At 49.4% G+C, this 24673-nt stretch overlaps 1 protein-coding gene across 4 annotated transcripts in view; it reads left to right on the forward strand.

Moving 5' to 3' along the window:
- Positions 1–1165: 1165 nt before the first annotated feature.
- lrrc71 (leucine rich repeat containing 71) overlaps positions 1166–24673 on the forward strand; it is a 524948-nt gene continuing 501440 nt past the window's right edge. For all 4 annotated transcript variants that reach the window (XM_068027025.1, XM_068027027.1, XM_068027028.1 and 1 more), the window contains exons 1-2: positions 1166–1301; positions 2969–3063. In XM_068027025.1, the coding sequence (XP_067883126.1) occupies positions 2988–3063 (76 nt within the window). In that variant the 5' untranslated portion in view covers positions 1166–1301; positions 2969–2987. The remainder of the gene's footprint in view (positions 1302–2968; positions 3064–24673) is intronic.

Raw genomic sequence — 24673 nt, forward strand, 5'->3', positions numbered from 1 at the left:
CGGGGTCTGTCCCAGGGGCGGGGTCTGTCCCAGTGTTGGCGGGCGGGGTATGTCCCAGGGGCGGGGTCTGTCCCAGGGGCGGGGTCTGTCCCAGTGTTGGCGGGTGGGGTCTGTCCCAGGGGCGGGGTCTGTCCCAGTGTTGGGGGGCGGGGTCTGTCCCAGGGGCGGGGTCTGTCCCTGGGGGTCGGGGTCTGTCCCGGGGGCGGGGTCTGTCCCAGGGGCGGGGTCTGTCCCAGTGTTGGCGGGCGGGGTCTGTCCCAGGGGCGGGGTCTGTCCCAGTGTTGGCGGGCGGGGTCTGTCCCAGGGGCGGGGTCTGTCCCAGTGTTGGCGGGTGGGGTCTGTCCCAGGGGCGGGGTCTGTCCCAGTGTTGGGGGGCGGGGTCTGTCCCAGGGGCGGGGTCTGTCCCTGGGGGTCGGGGTCTGTCCCGGGGGCGGGGTCTGTCCCAGGGGCGGGGTCTGTCCCAGTGTTGGCGGGCGGGGTCTGTCCCAGGGGCGGGGTCTGTCCCAGTGTTGGCGGGCGGGGTCTGTCCCAGGGGCGGGGTCTGTCCCTGGGGGTCGGGGTCTGTCCCAGGGGCGGGGTCTGTCCCAGGGGCGGGGTCTGTCCCAGTGTTGGCGGGCGGGGTATGTCCCAGGGGCGGGGTCTGTCCCAGGGGCGGGGTCTGTCCCAGTGTTGGCGGGTGGGGTCTGTCCCAGGGGCGGGGTCTGTCCCAGGGTCGGGGTCTGTACCGGGGGCGGGGTCTGTCCTTGGGGGGCGTGGTCTGTTCAGGGGGCGTGGTCTGTTCCGAGGGGCGGGGTCTGTCCTTGGGGGGGCGTGGTCTGTTCCGGGGGCGTGGTCTGTTCAGGGGGCGTGGTCTGTTCCGGGGGCGTGGTCTGTTCAGGGGGCGTGGTCTGTTCCGGGGGCGGGGTCTGTTCCGGGGGGCGTGGTCTGTTCAGGGGGCGTGGTCTGTTCCGGGGGCGTGGTCTGTTCCGGGGGCGGGGTCTGTCCTTGGGGGGCGTGGTCTGTTCTGGGGGCGTGGTCTGTTCCGGGGGCGGGGTCTGTCCTTGGGGGGCGTGGTCTGTTCCGGGGGCGTGGTCAGTTCCGGGGGGCGGGGTCTGTTCACCTGATTTTCTCCATCTCTCTGGAAGGTTCACTCAGCGGGTTTGCCGCTCGAGCAGCGATTGGCTCTCTGGAATCTGGACACCACCCCAGCGTGGAGCTGATTGGTTGCCGGAAACGTCAGTCAGTCAGTCAGAGGGCGGGTTGTGGAGCTGCCGGGGCGGTTGCCGTGGTAACCGGAAGAAGCGGAAGCTGCAACACAGCAGGTAACAGAGCGGAGAAACCCGGAGCCCGGGACCAGCCCCGGCCCTCACCCCACAAAACGTCCCACACCCCCATTCCCCACCACCCACCACCCACACCCCCATTCCCCCATCATCCCCATCCCCCACCACCCACACCCCCCACCACCCCCACCCCCCCCCACCACCCCCACCCCCCCCACCACCCCCACCCCCCCCACCACCCACCCCCCCCACCCCCATTCCCCCATCACCCCCATCTCCCATCCCCCACACCCCCATTCCCCCAACTCCCCCATCCCCCACACCCCCATCTCCCATCCCCCATCATCCTCATCCCCCACCACCCTCATCCCCCACCTCCCACACCCCCCACATCCCCATTCCCCCATCACCCCCATCCCCCACCACCTACACCCCCCATCCCCCACCACCCACACCCATTCCCCCATCACCCCCATCCCCCACCACTCACACCCCCCACACCCCCATCATCCCCATCTCCCACCACCCACACCCCCATTCCCCCATCCCCCACCCCCCACACCCCCATTCCCCCATCACCCCCATCCCCCACCCCCCACACCCCCATTCCCCCATCACCCCAAGCCCACCACCCACACCCCCATTATCCCCATCTCCCACCACCCACACCCCCATTCCCCCATCCCCCACCACCCACACCCCCCACACCCCCCACACCCCCATTCCCCCAACCCCCACCCCCCACACCCCCATTCCCCCATCACCCCATCACCCCCATCCCCCACCACACACACCCCCCACACCCCCATTCCCCCATCACCCCCACCACCCACACCCCCATTCCCCCACCACCCACACCCCCATTCCCCCATCATCCCCATCCCCCACCACCCACACCTCCCATTCCCCCACCACCCCCATTCCCCACCACCTACACTCCCCCTTTCCCCCCATCCCTCCACCCCTGTCTCCTATAAAGGATTACTGAGATGTCAATCGACACAGTGGCGCAGTGGTTTCTCCGGGTGCTCCGGTTTCCTCCCACAGCCAAAAGACTTGCAAGTTGATAGTTAAATTGGCCATTATAAATTGCCCCGAGTACAGGTAGGTGGTAGGGAAATATAGGGACAGGTGGGGATGTGGTAGGAATATGGAATTAGTGTAGGATTAGTATAAATGGGTGGTTGATGTTCGGCACAGACTCGGTGGGCCGAAGGGCCTGTTTCAGTGCTGTATCTCTAAAACTAAAACCCTGTCTCCTGTAAAAGATTACTGGGATTTCAATTGGACCCTGTCTCCTATAAAAGATTACCGTGATTTCAATCTGACCCTGTCTCCTGGAAAGAATTACTGGGATTTTAATCTTCCTGCACTTGCAGTTTCGAGCTCCCACCTTCCTGCCCTTAATTGGATCGGAGACCTGTCTCAATGCCTCTTAAAGGCTCCTGCAACTGAGAATCTTTGAAATTAATTGGTTTTGCTCTCCCCACCGCCCCTTCCGGAGGTGGGTTTCTGATCTGAAAACAAGCCGGGCTCCTGTTTCCTGGATCTGCGGTGATGATCCTGCCCCTGTCCTTGAGCTTGTGTCCTCTCAGCGCCCTGTATCGGTGCGCTGCGCCACTGCCGTGCAGGGGCGTGCGCTGGGTCCCTGGGGCCCCCCCCCTCATTCCCCCTGTGGCTCAGCAATGTTGTCTCCCTTCCCGCAGTGTCCTGAAGCAGGTGAAGATGAGGAAGAAATCGGAGAAACCGCCAAAAGAGAAGCCAGTCACCCCTGTGGAGGAGGAGGGGCCAAAGTCCGCTGGTAAATACAAGTGATTCTGAAGTGTCACTGAAATTTAAATACTCGTGTTCTCCTTTGAGCAGAGATGGTGAAGGGGAGATTTCATCGAGGCATTCAAAATCAGGAAGGGTTTCTTTTTCTTCCTCTTGGGGGCAACGTCCTCAGCCTTTTTCTTCCCCTTATCATTTCTCCAAGCCACACGCCCAGCCCATCTCCATTTGGTTCCTTTTATCTCCTGCATGATGTCCTGAACTCTGGTTTTTTGGCAGATTTCACGACAGCTGGTTTTATGGTGAGTGGAGATGTGTATCATCTGCCTCTCTGATCTGCACACAGTTTTTATTCTATAGATTTTGCAGTTGTCTATGATTCCGCACCAACAGTCAGGAGCTGACTCGGATCATGCACCCTTCTCCTTAACGGCAGGGGTATTTTCCGATCACACAGAATATCTCTGCATCACCCAAAACTAACTCCATCCTGCCCCAATCCCACTCGGGACCTCTTCCTTTGCACAACCCTCCATCTTTCATGTTTGGCCCAGAGATTTGGATTCAGTCACTTTTTCGATTCCTTGGTCTTCAGTTTGGATGGTGTCTCCTGCCTTAGAGTTGTTGCATACTTGGATTTTTCTTGGTGCATTTTCAGTCCAATATTTTCGCTGTCCTTATTTAGGTGATTTAGTTGGACTTCCAAGTATTTAACAGATGAAGTAATCAGTGCAACATCATCGACAAAGCGTACATCTCTTAGTTTTTTTCCCATCAGTACTTAATCCTCTCTCCTTCAAGGGTATCTCCTTGAATATGTCTCCCATTTCTGTACTCCCCTATTACTTTTGGGGAGATTATATCCCCTTGTCCCACTCCTCTTTGAATATTTATCAACTGTGTTACATCTTTTTCGATGTGTCTTCCGGTTTTCCTTAAAGCTATAAACAAATCAATGTGTTCCGTTGAATCCAAAGCCTTCTCATAGTCAATAAATCCAACGTCCAGTGTGATTTGTTAGCCTTCTCAATGACTTGGGTCATTGTATGTCAATGGGGTATGTTGCAGAGTGTCCTTCCCCAAACCCCGCCTGTTCTCTTGGTTACTGTTTGTCTAATATCGTCTTGATCCTATTTTGAATAATTCGAATTAGAATTTTGTGCAAATGAGATAATAGACTGATGGGTGGGTAATACTTAGTATCTGCTCTGTCTCCGTCCATGATGAAGGAGAATTTTTGCTTCTTCCCAACTTCTCAGTATCTTTCTTTCCTTGAATATTTGGCGACATAACATAAGTGGCAGATTCACCAGTAACTTTCAAAAGGGGAATTGGATAAATACTTGAAGGGGAAGAAAATTGCAGGGCTGTGGGGGAAAGAGCAGAAGGTGGGCGGGACGAATTGGATAGCTCTTTCAAGGAGCTGGCACAGGCGCGATGGGCCGAATGGCTTCCTTCTGTGCTGTAAGGGTCCGTGAATGGTTGTGACACATACTGGAACGCGGTATGGAAAGCACCGCCGGTGCAGGTAGACCATGAAGTGCCCGTGATACCCAACCGAGAGATTCAGAGCAAACTCGATGAACTCGTCCAAAGGTTGGGAAAGATAAAGTGCAACCTTTGCTGCAAAATGCATTTGTCCAGGCATTGCAGAAAGATGGGGTCGTGCTCAGCTCCTGAGACTTGCAGGAAGGATTTTCATAAGCGTGGCTAATACCAGTAGGGTGATACTCCAGGAAGAGTGTGACAGTGAGGATGCCCTTGGAAAAGGTGGAGAATAAAAATGGATAAATTACGACATGAAACTAGCAATATAGAAACAATAAACCCCCCATTGAAGCCTCACGCATCTTTGAATTGTTCTGCTGATGGGTGAACACGTCTGTCCTGTAATCGGGGTTTTCACGCATTAGGTGCCCTGATGTTGAGAGTGGCTGCACTGGAACTGCACTCTGCTTCCACTGGCTCCCAGAGAACTGCCAGGATGTTTTATTAGTCAGGAGAGCAGGAACAGAATTCAGCAACTTGCAGCGACAGGGAGGGTGCAGCTCGGCGTGAGCTGGGATTCATAATCAGCTCTCAGAACGATGCGAAGGAGTTGGAGATGAGGGAGAAGGAAAGGCCCAGACTTTCCCACTCCAGACTGCCAGACTGCAGGATTGGTACAGTCACTGGGGACAGTAGTCCTGGATGGGGCCTCACTGTATATTCAATCTCACTCAAAGCTTCCTCAATCCACCACAGCGTCTCTGAGGCAGCCCAGACACTTGCACTGAAATCAACGACTGAGACACATGGTTAAGTTTTGTACTGGTCTTGAGTGCCACAATTGGCCTCAGTACCTCACGAACAGTGAGGAGGGAGAATTCAGCCAGTCCTCCTGATCTTGACTGCTGTCAAATGAACCCAGCTGAAGCTGCATGCACTTTGATGTTGGGCCCTGCCAGAATACAGTCCACCTGTCCTCCCAACACCCAACACCTCCAGGGTCAAATTTCCTACCAGTATTGCAGGAAGTGCATGTGTCTGTGACAAGAAGCTGATCAGTCAGAACACAAGGGAAGAGAGCTAACGGGAAGAACATTGTGCTTCCTTAAAACTGTACAACTACAGGGTGCTCAACACTCTGGGGGATCAGGTACTCTAATATAGCCCACACCCCTCACTGTAACACTCTGATATAACCCACACCCCTCACTGAAACACTCTGAGATATCCCACACCCCTCACTGTAACACTCTGATATAACCCACACCCCTCACTGTAACACTCTGATATATCCCACACCTCTCACTGTAACACTCTGATATATCCCACACCCCTCACTGTAACACTCTGATATAACCCACACCCCTCACTGTAACACTCTGATATAACCCACACCCCTCACTGTAACACTCTGATATAACCCACACCCCTCACTGTAACACTCTGATATAACCCACACCCCTCACTGTAACACTCTGATATAACCCACACCCCTCACTGTAACACTCTGATATAACCCACACCCCTCACTGTAACACTCTGATATAACCCACACCCCTCACTGTAACACTCTGATATATCCCACACCCCTCACTGTAACACTCTGATATAGACCCACACCCCTCACTGTAACACTCTGATATAACCCACACCCCTCACTGTAACACTCTGATATAACCCACACCCCTCACTGTAACACTCTGATATAACCCACACCCCTCACTGTAACACTCTGATATAACCCACACCCCTCACTGTAACACTCTGATATATCCCACACCCCTCACTGTAACACTCTGATATATCCCACATCCCTCACTGTAACACTCTGATATATCCACACCCCTCACTGTAACACTCTGATATATCCCACACCCCTCACTGCAACACTCTGATATACCCCACACCCCTCACTGTAACACTCTGATATATCCCACACCCCTCACTGTAACAATCTTATATATCCCACACCCCTCACTGTAACACACTGATATATCCCACACCCCTCACTGTAACACACTGATATATTCCACACCCCTCACTGTAACACTCTGATATATGCCCACACCCCTCACTGCAACACTCTGATATATCCCACACCCCTCACTGTAACACTCTGATATATCCCACACACCTCACTGTAACACTCTGATATATCCCACACCCCTCACTGTAACACTCTGATATATGCCCACACCCCTCACTGTAACACTCTGATATATCCCACACCCCTCACTGCAACACTCTGATATATCCCCACACCCCTCTCTGCACCACTCTGATATATCCCACACCCCTCACTGTCACACTCCGATATAGACCCACACCTCTCACTGTAACACTCTGATATATCCCACACCCCTCACTGTAACACTCTGATATATCCCACACCCCTCACTGGAACACTCTGATATATCCCACACCTCTCACTGTAACACTCCGATATGGACCCACACCGCTCACTGTAACACTCTGATATATCCCACACCCCTCACTGTAACGCTCTGATATATCCCACACCCCTTACTGTAACACTCTGATATATCCCACACCCCTCACTGTAACACTCTGATATATCCCACACCCCTCACTGTAACACTCTGATATATCCCACACCCCTCACAGTAACACTCTGATATATCCCACACCCCTCACTGTAACACTCTGATATATCCCACACCCCTCACTATTAAACTCCGATATAGACCCACACCCCTCACTGTAGCACTCTGATATATCCCACACCCCTCACTGTAACACTCTGATATATCCCACACCCCTCTCTATACCACTCTGATATATCCCACACCTCTCACTGCAACACTCCGATATAGACCCACACCTCTCACTGTAACACTCTGATATATCCCACACCTCTCACTGTAACACTCTGATATATCCCACACCACTCACTGTAACACTCTGATATAGACCCACACCTCTCACTGTAACACTCTGATATATCCCACACCACTCACTGTAACACTCCGATATAGACCCACACCTCTCACTGAAACACTCTGATATATCCCACACCCCTCACTGTAACACTCTGATATATCCCACACCTCTCACTGGAACACTCTGATCTATCCCACTCCTCTCACTGAAACACTCTGATATCCCTCACACCCCTCACTGTAACACTCTGATATATCCCACACCCCTCACTGTAACACTCTGAGAGATCCCACACCCCTCACTGTAACACTCTGATATAGACCCACACCTCTCACTGTAACACTCTGATATATCCCACACCCCTCACTGTAACACTCTGACGTATCCCACACCTCTCACTGTAACACTCTGATCTATCCCACTCCCCTCACTGTAACACTCTGATATCCCTCACACCCCTCACTGTAACACTCTGATATATCCCACACCCCTCACTGTAACACTCTGATATATCTCCCACCCCTCACTGTAACACTATGATATATCCCACACCTCTCACTGTAACACTCCGCTATAGACCCACACCCCTCACTGCAACACTCTGACATACCCCACTCCCCTCACTGTCACTCTTTGATATATCCCACATCCCTCACTGTTAAACTCCGATATATCCCACACCGCTCACTGTAACACTCTGATATATCCCACACCCCTCACAGTAATACTCTGATATACTCCACACCAGAACTGTAACACTCTGATATATCCCACACCTCTCACTGTAACACTCCGATATATCCCACACCTCTCACTGTAACACTCCGATATATCCCACACCCCTCACTGTAACACTCCGATATAGACCCACACCTCTCACTGTAACACTCTGATATATCCCACACCCCTCACTGTAACACTCCGATATAGACCCACACCTCTCACTGTAACACTCTGATATATCCCACTCCCCTCACTGTAACACTCTGATATATCCCACACCCCTCACTGTAACACTCTGATATATCCCACACCCCTCACTGTAACACTCTGATATATCCCACACCTCACACTGTAACACTCCGATATAGACCCACGCCTCTCACTGTAACACTCTGATATATCCCACACCCCTCACTGTCACACTCTGATATATCCCACACCTCTCACTGTAACACTCTGATATATCCCACACCCCTCACTGTTAAACTCCGATATATCCCACACCCCTCACTGGAACACTCTGATATATCCCACACCCCTCACTGTAACACTCTGATATAGACCCACACCCCTCACTGTAACACTCTGATATATCCCACACCCCTCACTGTAACACTCTGATATAACCCACACCCCTCACTGTAACACTCTGATATAGACCCACACCCCTCACTGTAACACTCTGATATATCCCACACCCCTCACTGTAACACTCTGATATATCCCACATCCCTCACTGTAACACTCTGATATATCCCACATCCCTCACTGTAACACTCTGATATATCCCACACCCCTCACTGTAACACTCTGATATATCCCACATCCCTCACTGTAACACTCTGATATATCCCACACCCCTCACTGTAACACTCTGATATATCCCACATCCCTCACTGTAACACTCTGATATATGCCCACACCCCTCACTGCAACACTCTGATATATCCCACACCCCTCACTGTAACACTCTGATATATCCACACCCCTCACTGTAACACTCTGATATATCCCACACCCCTCACTGCAACACTCTGATATACCCCACACCCCTCACTGTAACACTCTGATATATCCCACACCCCTCACTGTAACAATCTTATATATCCCACACCCCTCACTGTAACACACTGATATATCCCACACCCCTCACTGTAACACACTGATATATTCCACACCCCTCACTGTAACACTCTGATATATGCCCACACCCCTCACTGCAACACTCTGATATATCCCACACCCCTCACTGTAACACTCTGATATATCCCACACACCTCACTGTAACACTCTGATATATCCCACACCCCTCACTGTAACACTCTGATATATGCCCACACCCCTCACTGTAACACTCTGATATATCCCACACCCCTCACTGCAACACTCTGATATATCCCCACACCCCTCTCTGCACCACTCTGATATATCCCACACCCCTCACTGTCACACTCCGATATAGACCCACACCTCTCACTGTAACACTCTGATATATCCCACACCCCTCACTGTAACACTCTGATATAGACCCACACGTCTCACTGTAACACTCTGATATATCCCACTCCCCTCACTGTAACACTCTGATATATCCCACACCCCTCACTGGAACACTCTGATATATCCCACACCCCTCACTGTAACACTCTGATATATCCCACACCCCTCACTATTAAACTCCGATATAGACCCACACCCCTCACTGTAGCACTCTGATATATCCCACACCCCTCACTGTAACACTATGATATATCCCACACCCCTCTCTATACCACTCTGATATATCCCACACCTCTCACTGCAACACTCCGATATAGACCCACACCTCTCACTGTAACACTCTGATATATCCCACACCTCTCACTGTAACACTCTGATATATCCCACACCACTCACTGTAACACTCTGATATAGACCCACACCTCTCACTGTAACACTCTGATATATCCCACACCACTCACTGTAACACTCCGATATAGACCCACACCTCTCACTGAAACACTCTGATATATCCCACACCCCTCACTGTAACACTCTGATATATCCCACACCTCTCACTGGAACACTCTGATCTATCCCACTCCTCTCACTGAAACACTCTGATATCCCTCACACCCCTCACTGTAACACTCTGATATATCCCACACCCCTCACTGTAACACTCTGATATATCCCACACCCCTCACTGTAACACTCCGATATAGACCCACACCTCTCACTGTAACACTCTGATATATCCCACACCCCTCACTGTAACACTCTGACGTATCCCACACCTCTCACTGTAACACTCTGATCTATCCCACTCCCCTCACTGTAACACTCTGATATCCCTCACACCCCTCACTGTAACACTCTGATATATCCCACACCCCTCACTGTAACACTCTGATATATCCCCCACCCCTCACTGTAACACTATGATATATCCCACACCTCTCACTGTAACACTCCGATATATCCCACACCCCTCACTGCAACACTCTGACATACCCCACTCCCCTCACTGTCACTCTTTGATATATCCCACATCCCTCACTGTTAAACTCCGATATATCCCACACCGCTCACTGTAACACTCTGATATATCCCACACCCCTCACAGTAATACTCTGATATACTCCACACCATAACTGTAACACTCTGATATATCCCACACCTCTCACTGCAACACTCCGATATATCCCACACCTCTCACTGTAACACTCCGATATATCCCACACCCCTCACTGTAACACTCCGATATAGACCCACACCTCTCACTCTAACACTCTGATATATCCCACACCCCTCACTGTAACACTCCGATATAGACCCACACCTCTCACTGTAACACTCTGATATATCCCACTCCCCTCACTGTAACACTCTGATATATCCCACACCCCTCACTGTAACACTCTGATATATCCCACACCCCTCACTGTAACACTCTGATATATCCCACACCCCTCACTGTAACACTCTGATATATCCCACACCTCACACTGTAACACTCCGATATAGACCCACGCCTCTCACTGTAACACTCTGATATATCCCACACCCCTCACTGTCACATTCTGATATATCCCACACCTCTCACTGTAACACTCTGATATATCCCACACCCCTCACTGTTAAACTCCGATGTATCCCACACCCCTCACTGGAACACTCTGATATATCCCACACCCCTCACTGTAACACTCTGATATATCCCACACCCCTCACTGTAACACTCTGATATATCCCACACCCCTCACAGTAACACTCTGATATATCCCACACCCCAACAATCTGATATATCCCACACCCCTCACTGTAACACTCTGATATATCCCACACCCCTCACTGTAACACTCTGATATATCCCAAACCCCTCACTGTAACACTCTGATCTGTCCCACACCCCTCACTGTTCAACTCCGATATATCCCACACCCCTCACTGTAACACTCTGATTTATCCCACACCCCTCCCTGTAACACTCTGATCTGTCCCATATCCCTCACAGTAACACTCTGATATATCCCACACCCCTCACTGCAACACTCTGATTTATCCCACACCCCTCACTGTAACACTCTGATATATCCCACACCCCTCACAGTAACTCTCTGATATATCCCTCACCCCTCACTGTAACACTCTGATATATCCCACACCCCTCACTATAACACTCTGATATATCCCACACCCCTCACTGTAACACTCTGATATATCCCACACCCCTCACTGTAACACTCTGATATATCCCACATCCCTCACTGTAACACTCTGATATCCCTCACACCCCTCACTGTAACACTCTGATTTATCCCACACCCCTCACTGTAACACTCTGATCTATCCCATATCCCTCACAGTAACACTCTGATATATCCCACACCCCTCACTGTAACACTCTGATATATCCCACACCCCTCACTGTAACACTCTGATATATCCCACACCCCTCACAGTAACTCTCTGATATATCCCACACCCCTCACTGTAACACTCTGATATATCCCACACCCCTCACTGTAACACTCTGATATATCCCACACTCCTCACTGTAACACTCTGATATATCCCACATCCCTCACTGTAACACTCTGATATCCCTCACACCCCTCACTGTAACACTCTGATCTATCCCACACCCCTCACTGTAACACTCTGATATATCCCACACCCCTCACTGCAACACTCTGATATATCCCACATCCCTCACTGTAACACTCTGATATCACTCACACCCCTCACTGTAACACTCTGATTTATCCCACACCCCTCACTGTAACACTCTGATCTATCCCATATCCCTCACAGTAACACTCTGATATATCCCACACCCCTCACTGTAACACTCTGATATATCCCACACCCCTCACTGTAACACTCTGATATATCCCACACCCCTCACAGTAACTCTCTGATATATCCCACACCCCTCACTGTAACACTCTGATATATCCCACACCCCTCACTGTAACACTCTGATATATCCCACACCCCTCACTGTAACACTCTGATATATCCCACATCCCTCACTGTAACACTCTGATATCCCTCACACCCCTCACTGTAACACTCTGATCTATCCCACACCCCTCACTGTAACACACTGATCTATCCCACACCCCTCACGGTAACTCTCTGATATATCTCTCAGCCCTCACTGGAACAGTCGGATATATCCCACACCCCTCACTGTAACAATCTGATATATCCCACACCCCTCACTGTAACACTCTGATATATCCCGCACCCCTCACTGTCACACTCTGATATATCCCGCACCCCTCACTGTTAAACTCCGATTTATCCCACACCCCTCACTGTAACACTCTGATTTATCCCACACCCCTCACTGTAACATTCTGATATATCCCATATCCCTCACAGTAACACTCTGATATATCCCACACCCCTCACTGTAACACTCTGATATATCCCACACCCCTCACTGTAACACTCTGATATATCCCGCACCCCTCACTGTTAAACTCCGATTTATCCCACACCCCTCACTGTAACACTCTGATTTATCCCACACCCCTCACTGTAACATTCTGATATATCCCATATCCCTCACAGTAACACTCTGATATATCCCACACCCCTCACTGAAACACTCTGATATATCCCACACCCCTCACTGGAACACTCTGATATATCCCACATCCCTCACTGTAACACTCTGATATCTCCCACACCCCTCACTGTAACACCCTGATATCCCTCAGACCCCTCACTGTAACACTCTGATATATCCCACACCCCTCACTGTTACACTCTGATGTATCCCACACCCCTCACGGTCACACTCTGATACATCCCACACCTCTCACTGTAACACTCTGATATATCCCACACCCCTCACTGTAGCACTCTGATATATCCCACACCCCTCACTGTAACACTCTGATATAGACCCACACCTCTCACTGTAACACTCTGATATATCCCACACCCCTCACTGTATCACTCTGATATATCCCACACCCCTCACTGTAACACTCTGATATATCCCACACCCCTCACAGTAACAGTCTGATATATCCCACACCCCTCACAGTAACACTCTGATATAGACCCACACCTCTCACTGTAACACTCTGACATGTCCCACACCTCTCACTGCAACACTCTGATCTATCCCACTCCCCTCACTGTAACACTCTGATATCTCCCACATCCCTCTGTGTAACACTCTGATATATCCCACACCCCTCACTGTTACACTCTGACATATCCCACACCTCTCACTGCAACACTCTGATCTGTCCCACTCCCCTCACTGAAACACTCTGATATATCCCACACCCCTCACTGTAACACTCTGATATATTCCACACCCCTCATGGTCACACTCTGATATATCCCACACCTCTCACTGTCACACTCCGATATATCCCACACCCCTCACGGTAACTCTCTGATATATCCCTCAGCCCTCACTGTAACACTCGGATATATCCCACACCCCTCACTGTAACAATCTGATATATCCCACACCCCTCACTGTAACACTCTGATATATCCCACACCCCTCACTGTAACACTCTGATATATCCCAAACCCCTCACTGTAACACTCTGATCTGTCCCACACCCCTCACTGTTAAACTCCGATATATCCCACACCCCTCACTGTAACACTCTGATTTATCCCACACCCCTCCCTGTAACACTCTGATCTGTCCCATATCGCTCACAGTAACACTCTGATATATCCCACACCCCTCACTGCAACACTCTGATTTATCCCACACCCCTCACTGTAACACTCTGATATATCCCACACCCCTCACAGTAACTCTCTGATATATCCCACACCCCTCACTGTAACACTCTGATATATCCCACACCCCTCACTGTAACACTCTGATATATCCCACACCCCTCACTGTAACACTCTGATATATCCCACACCCCTCACTGTAACACTCTGATGTCTCCCACATCCCTCATTGTAACACTCTGATATCCCTCACACCCCTCACTGTAACACTCTGATTTATCCCACACCCCTCACTGTAACACTCTGATCTATCCCATATCCCTCACAGTAACACTCTGATATATCCCACACCCCTCACTGTAACACTCTGATATATCCCACACCCCTCACTGTAACACTCTGATATATCCCACACCCCTCACAGTAACTCTCTGATATATCCCACACCCCTCACTGTAACACTCTGATATATCCCACACCCCTCACTGTAACACTCTGATATATCCCACACTCCTCACTGTAACACTCTGATATATCCCACATCCCTCACTGTAACACTCTGATATCCCTCACACCCCTCACTGTAACACTCTGATCTATCCCACACCCCTCACTGTAACACTCTGATATATCCCACACCCCTCACTGCAACACTCTGATATATCCCACACCCCTCACTGTAACACTCTGATATATCCCACACCCCTCACAGTAACACTCTGATATATCCCACACCTCTCACTGTAACACTCCGATATAGACCCACACCCCTCACTGCAACACTCTGATATACCCCACTCCCCTCACTGTAACTCTTTGATATATCCCACATCCCTCACTGTTAAACTCCGATATATCCCACACCGCACACTGTAACACTCTGATTTATCCCACACCCCTCCCTGTAACACTCTGATTTATCCCACACCCCTCACAGTAACTCTCTGATATATCCCACACCCCTCACTGTAACACTCTGATATATCCCACACCCCTCACTGTAACACTCTGATATCTCCCACACCCCTCACTGTAACACTCTGATATATCCCACAGCCCTCACTGTAACACTCTGATATATCCCACATCCCTCATTGTAACACTCTGATATCCCTCACACCCCTCACTGTAACACTCTGATTTATCCCACACCCCTCACTGTAACACTCTGATCTATCCCATATCCCTCACTGTAACACTCTGATATATCCCACACCCCTCACTGTAACACTCTGATATATCCCACACCCCTCACTGTAACACTCTGATATATCCCACACCCCTCACAGTAACTCTCTGATATATCCCACACCCCTCACTGTAACACTCTGATATATCCCACACCCCTCACTGTAACACTCTGATATATCCCACACTCCTCACTGTAACACTCTGATATATCCCACATCCCTCACTGTAACACTCTGATATCCCTCACACCCCTCACTGTAACACTCTGATCTATCCCACACCCCTCACTGTAACACTCTGATATATCCCACACCCCTCACTGCAACACTCTGATATATCCCACACCCCTCACTGTAACACTCTGATATATCCCACACCCCTCACAGTAACACTCTGATATATCCCACACCTCTCACTGTAACACTCCGATATAGACCCACACCCCTCACTGCAACACTCTGATATACCCCACTCCCCTCACTGTAACTCTTTGATATATCCCACATCCCTCACTGTTAAACTCCGATATATCCCACACCGCACACTGTAACACTCTGATATATCCCACACCCCTCACAGGAACACTCTGATATATCCCACACCCCTCACAGTAATACTCTGATATGTCCCACACCCCTCACAGTAACACTCTGATATATCCCCCACCCCTCACTGTCACACTCTGATATATCCCACATCCCTCACTGTAACACTCTGATATATCCCACACCCCTCACTGTAACACTCTGATATATCCCACACCCCTCACTGTAACACGCTGATATTACCCACACCCATCACTGTAACGCTTTGATATATCCCCCACCCCTCACTGTCACACTCTGATATATCCCACATCCCTCACTGTAACACTCTGATATATCCCACACCCCTCACTGTAACACTCTGATATATCCCACACCCCTCACTGTAACACGCTGATATTTCCCACACCCATCACTGTAACGCTTTGATATATCCCACACCTCTCACTGTAACACTCCGATATAGACCCACACCTCTCACTGTAACACTCTGATATATCCCACACCCCTCACTGTAACACTCTGATATATTCCACACCTCTCACTGTAACACTCTGATATATCCCACAGTCCTCACTGTTAAACTCCGAAATATCCCACACCGCTCACTGTAACACTCTGATATATCCCACACCCCTCACAGGAACACTCTGATATATCCCACACCCCTCACAGTAATACTCTGATATATCCCACACCCCTCACAGTAACACTCTGATATATCCCCCACCCCTCACTGTAACACTCTGATATATCCCACATCCCTCACTGTAACACTCTGATATACTCCACACCATAACCGTAACACTCTGATATATCCCACACCCCTCTCTGTACCACTCTGATATATCCCCCACCCCTCACTGTAACACTCTGATATATCCCACACCCCTCACAGGAACACTCTGATATACTCCACACCATAACCGTAATACTCTGATATATCCCACACCCCTCACAGTAACACTCTGATATATCCCCCACCCCTCACTGTAACACTCTGATATATCCCACACCCCTCACAGGAACACTCTGATATATCCCACACCCCTCACAGTAAGACTCTGATATATCCCACACCTCTCACTGTAACACTCCGATATCGACCCACACCTCTCACTGTAACACTCTGATGTATCCCACACCCCTCACTGTAACACTCCTATGCAGACCCACACCTCTCACTGTAACACTCTGATATATCCCACACCTCTCACTGTAACACTCCGATATAGACCCACACCTCTCACTGTAACACTCTGATATATCCCACATCCCTCACTGTTAAACTCCGATATATCCCACACCGCTCACTGGAACACTCTGATATATCCCACACCCCTCACAGGAACACTCTGATATATCCCACACCCCTCACAGTAATACTCTGCTATATCCCACACCCCTCACTGTAACACTCTGATATATCCCACACCACTCACTGTAACACTCTGATATATCCCACATCCCTCACTGTAACACGCTGATATTTCCCACACCCCTCACTGTAACACTCTGATATATCCCACACCTCTCACTGTCACACTCCGATATAGACCCACACCTCTCACTGTAACGCTTTGATATATCCCACACCTCTCACTGTAACACTCCGATATAGACCCACAACTCTCACTGTAACACTCTGATATATCCCACACCCCTCACTGTAACACTCTGATCTATTCCACACCTCTCACTGTAACACTCTGATATATCCCACAGTCCTCACTGTTAAACTCCGAAATATCCCACACAGCTCACTGTAACACTCTGATATATCCCACACCCGTCACAGGAACACTCTGATATATCCCACACCCCTCACAGTAATACTCTGATATATCCCACACCCCTCACAGTAACACTCTGATATATCCCCCACCCCTCACTGTAACACTCTGATATATCCCACATCCCTCACTGTAACACTCTGATATACTCCACACCATAACCGTAACACTCTGATATATCCCACACCCCTCTCTGTACCACTCTGATATATCCCCCACCCCTCACTGTAACACTCTGATATATCCCACACCCCTCACAGGAACACTCTGATATACTCCACACCATAACCGCAATACTCTGATATATCCCACACCCCTCACAGTAACACTCTGATATATCCCCCACCCCGCACTGTAACACTCTGATATATCCCACACCCCTCACAGGAACACTCTGATATATCCCACACCCCTCACAGTAATACTCTGATATATCCCACACCTCTCACTGTAACACTCCGATATCGACCCACACCTCTCACTGTAACACTCTGATGTATCCCACACCCCTCACTGTAACACTCCTATGCAGACCCACACCTCTCACTGTAACACTCTGATATATCCCACACCTCTCACTGTAACACTCCGATATAGACCCACACCTCTCACTGTAACACTCTGATATATCCCACATCCCTCACTGTTAAACTCCGATATATCCCACACCGCTCACTGGAACACTCTGATATATCCCACACCCCTCACAGGAACACTCTGATATATCCCACATCCCTCACTGTAACACGCTGATATTTCCCACACCCCTCACTGTAACACTCTGATATATCCCACACCCCACACTGTAACACTCTGATATATCCCACACCTCTCACTGTAACACTCCGATATCGACCCACACCTCTCACTGTAACACTCTGATGTATCCCACACCCCTCACTGTAACACTCCTATACAGACCCACACCTCTCACTGTAACACTCTGATATATCCCACACCCCTCACTGTAACACTCTGATATATCCCACACCCCTCACAGTAACTCTCTGATATATCCCACACCCCTCACTGTAACACTCTGATATATCCCACACCCCTCACTGTAACACTCTGATATATCCCACACTCCTCACTGTAACACTCTGATATATCCCACATCCCTCACTGTAACACTCTGATATCCCTCACACCCCTCACTGTAACACTCTGATCTATCCCACACCCCTCACTGTAACACTCTGATATATCCCACACCCCTCACTGCAACACTCTGATATATCCCACACCCCTCACTGTAACACTCTGATATATCCCACACCCCTCACAGTAACACTCTGATATATCCCACACCTCTCACTGTAACACTCCGATATAGACCCACACCCCTCACTGCAACACTCTGATATACCCCACTCCCCTCACTGTAACTCTTTGATATATCCCACATCCCTCACTGTTAAACTCCGATATATCCCACACCGCACACTGTAACACTCTGATATATCCCACACCCCTCACAGGAACACTCTGATATATCCCACACCCCTCACAGTAATACTCTGATATGTCCCACACCCCTCACAGTAACACTCTGATATATCCCCCACCCCTCACTGTCACACTCTGATATATCCCACATCCCTCACTGTAACACGCTGATATTTCCCACACCCATCACTGTAACACTCTGATATATCCCACACCTCTCACTGTCACACTCCGATATAGACCCACACCTCTCACTGTAACGCTTTGATATATCCCACACCTCTCACTGTAACACTCCGATATAGACCCACACCTCTCACTGTAACACTCTGATATATCCCACACCCCTCACTGTAACACTCTGATATATTCCACACCTCTCACTGTAACACTCTGATATATCCCACAGTCCTCACTGTTAAACTCCGAAATATCCCACACCGCTCACTGTAACACTCTGATATATCCCACACCCCTCACAGGAACACTCTGATATATCCCACACCCCTCACAGTAATACTCTGATATATCCCACACCCCTCACAGTAACACTCTGATATATCCCCCACCCCTCACTGTAACACTCTGATATATCCCACATCCCTCACTGTAACACTCTGATATACTCCACACCATAACCGTAACACTCTGATATATCCCACACCCCTCTCTGTACCACTCTGATATATCCCCCACCCCTCACTGTAACACTCTGATATATCCCACACCCCTCACAGGAACACTCTGATATACTCCACACCATAACCGTAATACTCTGATATATCCCACACCCCTCACAGTAACACTCTGATATATCCCCCACCCCTCACTGTAACACTCTGATATATCCCACACCCCTCACAGGAACACTCTGATATATCCCACACCCCTCACAGTAATACTCTGATATATCCCACACCTCTCACTGTAACACTCCGATATCGACCCACACCTCTCACTGTAACACTCTGATGTATCCCACACCCCTCACTGTAACACTCCTATGCAGACCCACACCTCTCACTGTAACACTCTGATATATCCCACACCTCTCACTGTAACACTCCGATATAGACCCACACCTCTCACTGTAACACTCTGATATATCCCACATCCCTCACTGTTAAACTCCGATATATCCCACACCGCTCACTGGAACACTCTGATATATCCCACACCCCTCACAGGAACACTCTGATATATCCCACACCCCTCACAGTAATACTCTGATATATCCCACACCCCTCACTGTAACACTCTGATATATCCCACACCACTCACTGTAACACTCTGATATATCCCACATCCCTCACTGTAACACGCTGATATTTCCCACACCCCTCACTGTAACACTCTGATATATCCCACACCTCTCACTGTCACACTCCGATATAGACCCACACCTCTCACTGTAACGCTTTGATATATCCCACACCTCTCACTGTAACACTCCGATATAGACCCACAACTCTCACTGTAACACTCTGATATATCCCACACCCCTCACTGTAACACTCTGATCTATTCCACACCTCTCACTGTAACACTCTGATATATCCCACAGTCCTCACTGTTAAACTCCGAAATATCCCACACCGCTCACTGTAACACTCTGATATATCCCACACCCGTCACAGGAACACTCTGATATATCCCACACCCCTCACAGTAATACTCTGATATATCCCACACCCCTCACAGTAACACTCTGATATATCCCCCACCCCTCACTGTAACACTCTGATATATCCCACATCCCTCACTGTAACACTCTGATATACTCCACACCATAACCGTAACACTCTGATATATCCCACACCCCTCTCTGTACCACTCTGATATATCCCCCACCCCTCACTGTAACACTCTGATATATCCCACACCCCTCACAGGAACACTCTGATATACTCCACACCATAACCGCAATACTCTGATATATCCCACACCCCTCACAGTAACACTCTGATATATCCCCCACCCCTCACTGTAACACTCTGATATATCCCACACCCCTCACAGGAACACTCTGATATATCCCACACCCCTCACAGTAATACTCTGATATATCCCACACCTCTCACTGTAACACTCCGATATAGACCCACACCTCTCACTGTAACACTCTGATATATCCCACATCCCTCACTGTTAAACTCCGATATATCCCACACCGCTCACTGGAACACTCTGATATATCCCACACCCCTCACAGGAACACTCTGATATATCCCACATCCCTCACTGTAACACGCTGATATTTCCCACACCCCTCACTGTAACACTCTGATATATCCCACACCCCTCACTGTAACACTCTGATATATCCCACACCTCTCACTGTAACACTCCGATATCGACCCACACCTCTCACTGTAACACTCTGATGTATCCCACACCCCTCACTGTAACACTCCTATACAGACCCACACCTCTCACTGTAACACTCTGATATATCCCACACCCCTCACTGTAACACTCTGATATATCCCACACCTCTCACTGTCACACTCTGATATATCCCTCTCCCCTCACTGTCACACTCTGATATCCCTCACACCCCTCACTGTAACACTCTGATATATCCCACATCCCTCACTGTAACACTCTGATGTATCCCACACCCCTCACTGTAACACTCTGATATATCCCACACCCCTCACTGTAAAACCCGGATATGCCTCACACCCCTCACTGAAACACTCTGATATATCCCACACCCCTCACTGTAACACTCCGATATATCCCACACCCCTCACGGTCACACTCTGATACATCCCACACCTCTCACTGGAACACTCCGATATATCCCACACCCCTCACTGGAACACTCTGATATATCCCACACCCCTCACTGTAACACTCTGATATATCCCACACCCCTCACTGTAACACTCTGATGTATCCCACACCCCTCACTGTAACACACTGATATATCCCACACCCCTCACTGTAACACTCTGATATATCCCACACCCCTCACAATAACACTCTGATATATCCCACACCCCTCACGGTAACTCTCTGATATATCTCTCAGCCCTCACTGGAACAGTCGGATATATCCCACACCCCTCACTGTAACAATCTGATATATCCCGCACCCCTCACTGTAACACTCTGATATATCCCGCACCCCTCACTGTTAAACTCCGATATATCCCACACCCCTCACTGTAACACTCCGATATATCCCACACCCCTCACGGTCACACTCTGATACATCCCACACCTCTCACTGGAACACTCCGATATATCCCACACCCCTCACAGGAACACTCTGATATATCCCACACCCCTCACAGTAATACTCTGATATATCCCACACCCCTCACAGTAACACTCTGATATATCCCCCACCCCTCACTGTAACACTCTGATATATCCCACATCCCTCACTGTAACACTCTGATATACTCCACACCATAACCGTAACACTCTGATATATCCCACACCCCTCTCTGTACCACTCTGATATATCCCCCACACCTCACTGTAACACTCTGATATATCCCACACCCCTCACAGGAACACTCTGATATACTCCACACCATAACCGTAATACTCTGATATATCCCACACCCCTCACAGTAACACTCTGATATATCCCCCACCCCTCACTGTAACACTTTGATATATCCCACACCCCTCACAGGAACACTCTGATATATCCCACACCCCTCACAGTAATACTCTGATATATCCCACACCTCTCACTGTAACACTCCGATATCGACCCACACCTCTCACTGTAACACTCTGATGTATCCCACACCCCTCACTGTAACACTCCTATGCAGACCCACACCTCTCACTGTAACACTCTGATATATCCCACACCTCTCACTGTAACACTCCGATATAGACCCACACCTCTCACTGTAACACTCGGATATATCCCACATCCCTCACTGTTAAACTCCGATATATCCCACACCGCTCACTGTAACACTCTGATATATCCCACACCCCTCACAGGAACACTCTGATATATCCCACACCCCTCACAGGAACACTCTGATATATCCCACACCCCTCACAGTAATACTCTGATATATCCCACACCCCTCACTGTAACACTCTGATATATCCCACATCCCTCACTGTAACACGCTGATATTTCCCACACCCCTCACTGTAACACTCTGATATATCCCACACCCCTCACTGTAACACTCTGATATATCCCACACCTCTCAATGTAACACTCCGATATCGACCCATACCTCTCACTGTAACACTCTGATGTATCCCACACCCCTCACTGTAACACTCCTATACAGACCCACACCTCTCACTGTAACACTCTGATATATCCCACACCTCTCACTGTCACACTCTGATATATCCCACTCCCCTCACTGTCACACTCTGATATCCCTCACACCCCTCACTGTAACACTCTGATATATCCCACATCCCTCACTGTAACACTCTGATATATCCCACACCCCTCACTGGAAAACCCGGATATGCCTCACACCCCTCACTGAAACACTCTGATATATCCCACACCCCTCACTGTAACACTCCGATATATCCCACACCCCTCACGGTCACACTCTGATACATCCCACACCTCTCACTGGAACACTCCGATATATCCCACACCCCTCACTGGAACACTCTGATATATCCCACACCCCTCACTGTAACACTCTGATATATCCCACACCCCTCACTGTAACACTCTGATGTATCCCACACCCCTCACTGTAACACACTGATCTATCCCACACCCCTCACGGTAACTCTCTGATATATCTCTCAGCCCTCACTGGAACAGTCGGATATATCCCACACCCCTCACTGTAACAATCTGATATATCCCACACCCCTCACTGTAACACTCTGATATATCCCGCACCCCTCACTGTCACACTCTGATATATCCCGCACCCCTCACTGTTAAACTCCGATTTATCCCACACCCCTCACTGTAACACTCTGATTTATCCCACACCCCTCACTGTAACATTCTGATATATCCCATATCCCTCACAGTAACACTCTGATATATCCCACACCCCTCACTGTAACACTCTGATATATCCCGCACCCCTCACTGTAACACTCTGATATATCCCGCACCCCTCACTGTTAAACTCCGATTTATCCCACACCCCTCACTGTAACACTCTGATTTATCCCTCACCCCTCACTGTAACATTCTGATATATCCCATATCCCTCACAGTAACACTCTGATATATCCCACACCCCTCACTGAAACACTCTGATATATCCCACACCCCTCACTGGAACACTCTGATATATCCCACATCCCTCACAGTAACACTCTGATATATCCCACACCCCTCACTGTAACACTCTGATATAGACCC

The sequence above is a fragment of the Heterodontus francisci genome, unplaced genomic scaffold (assembly GCF_036365525.1).
Source record: "Heterodontus francisci isolate sHetFra1 unplaced genomic scaffold, sHetFra1.hap1 HAP1_SCAFFOLD_516, whole genome shotgun sequence".
NCBI lineage: Eukaryota > Metazoa > Chordata > Chondrichthyes > Heterodontiformes > Heterodontidae > Heterodontus > Heterodontus francisci.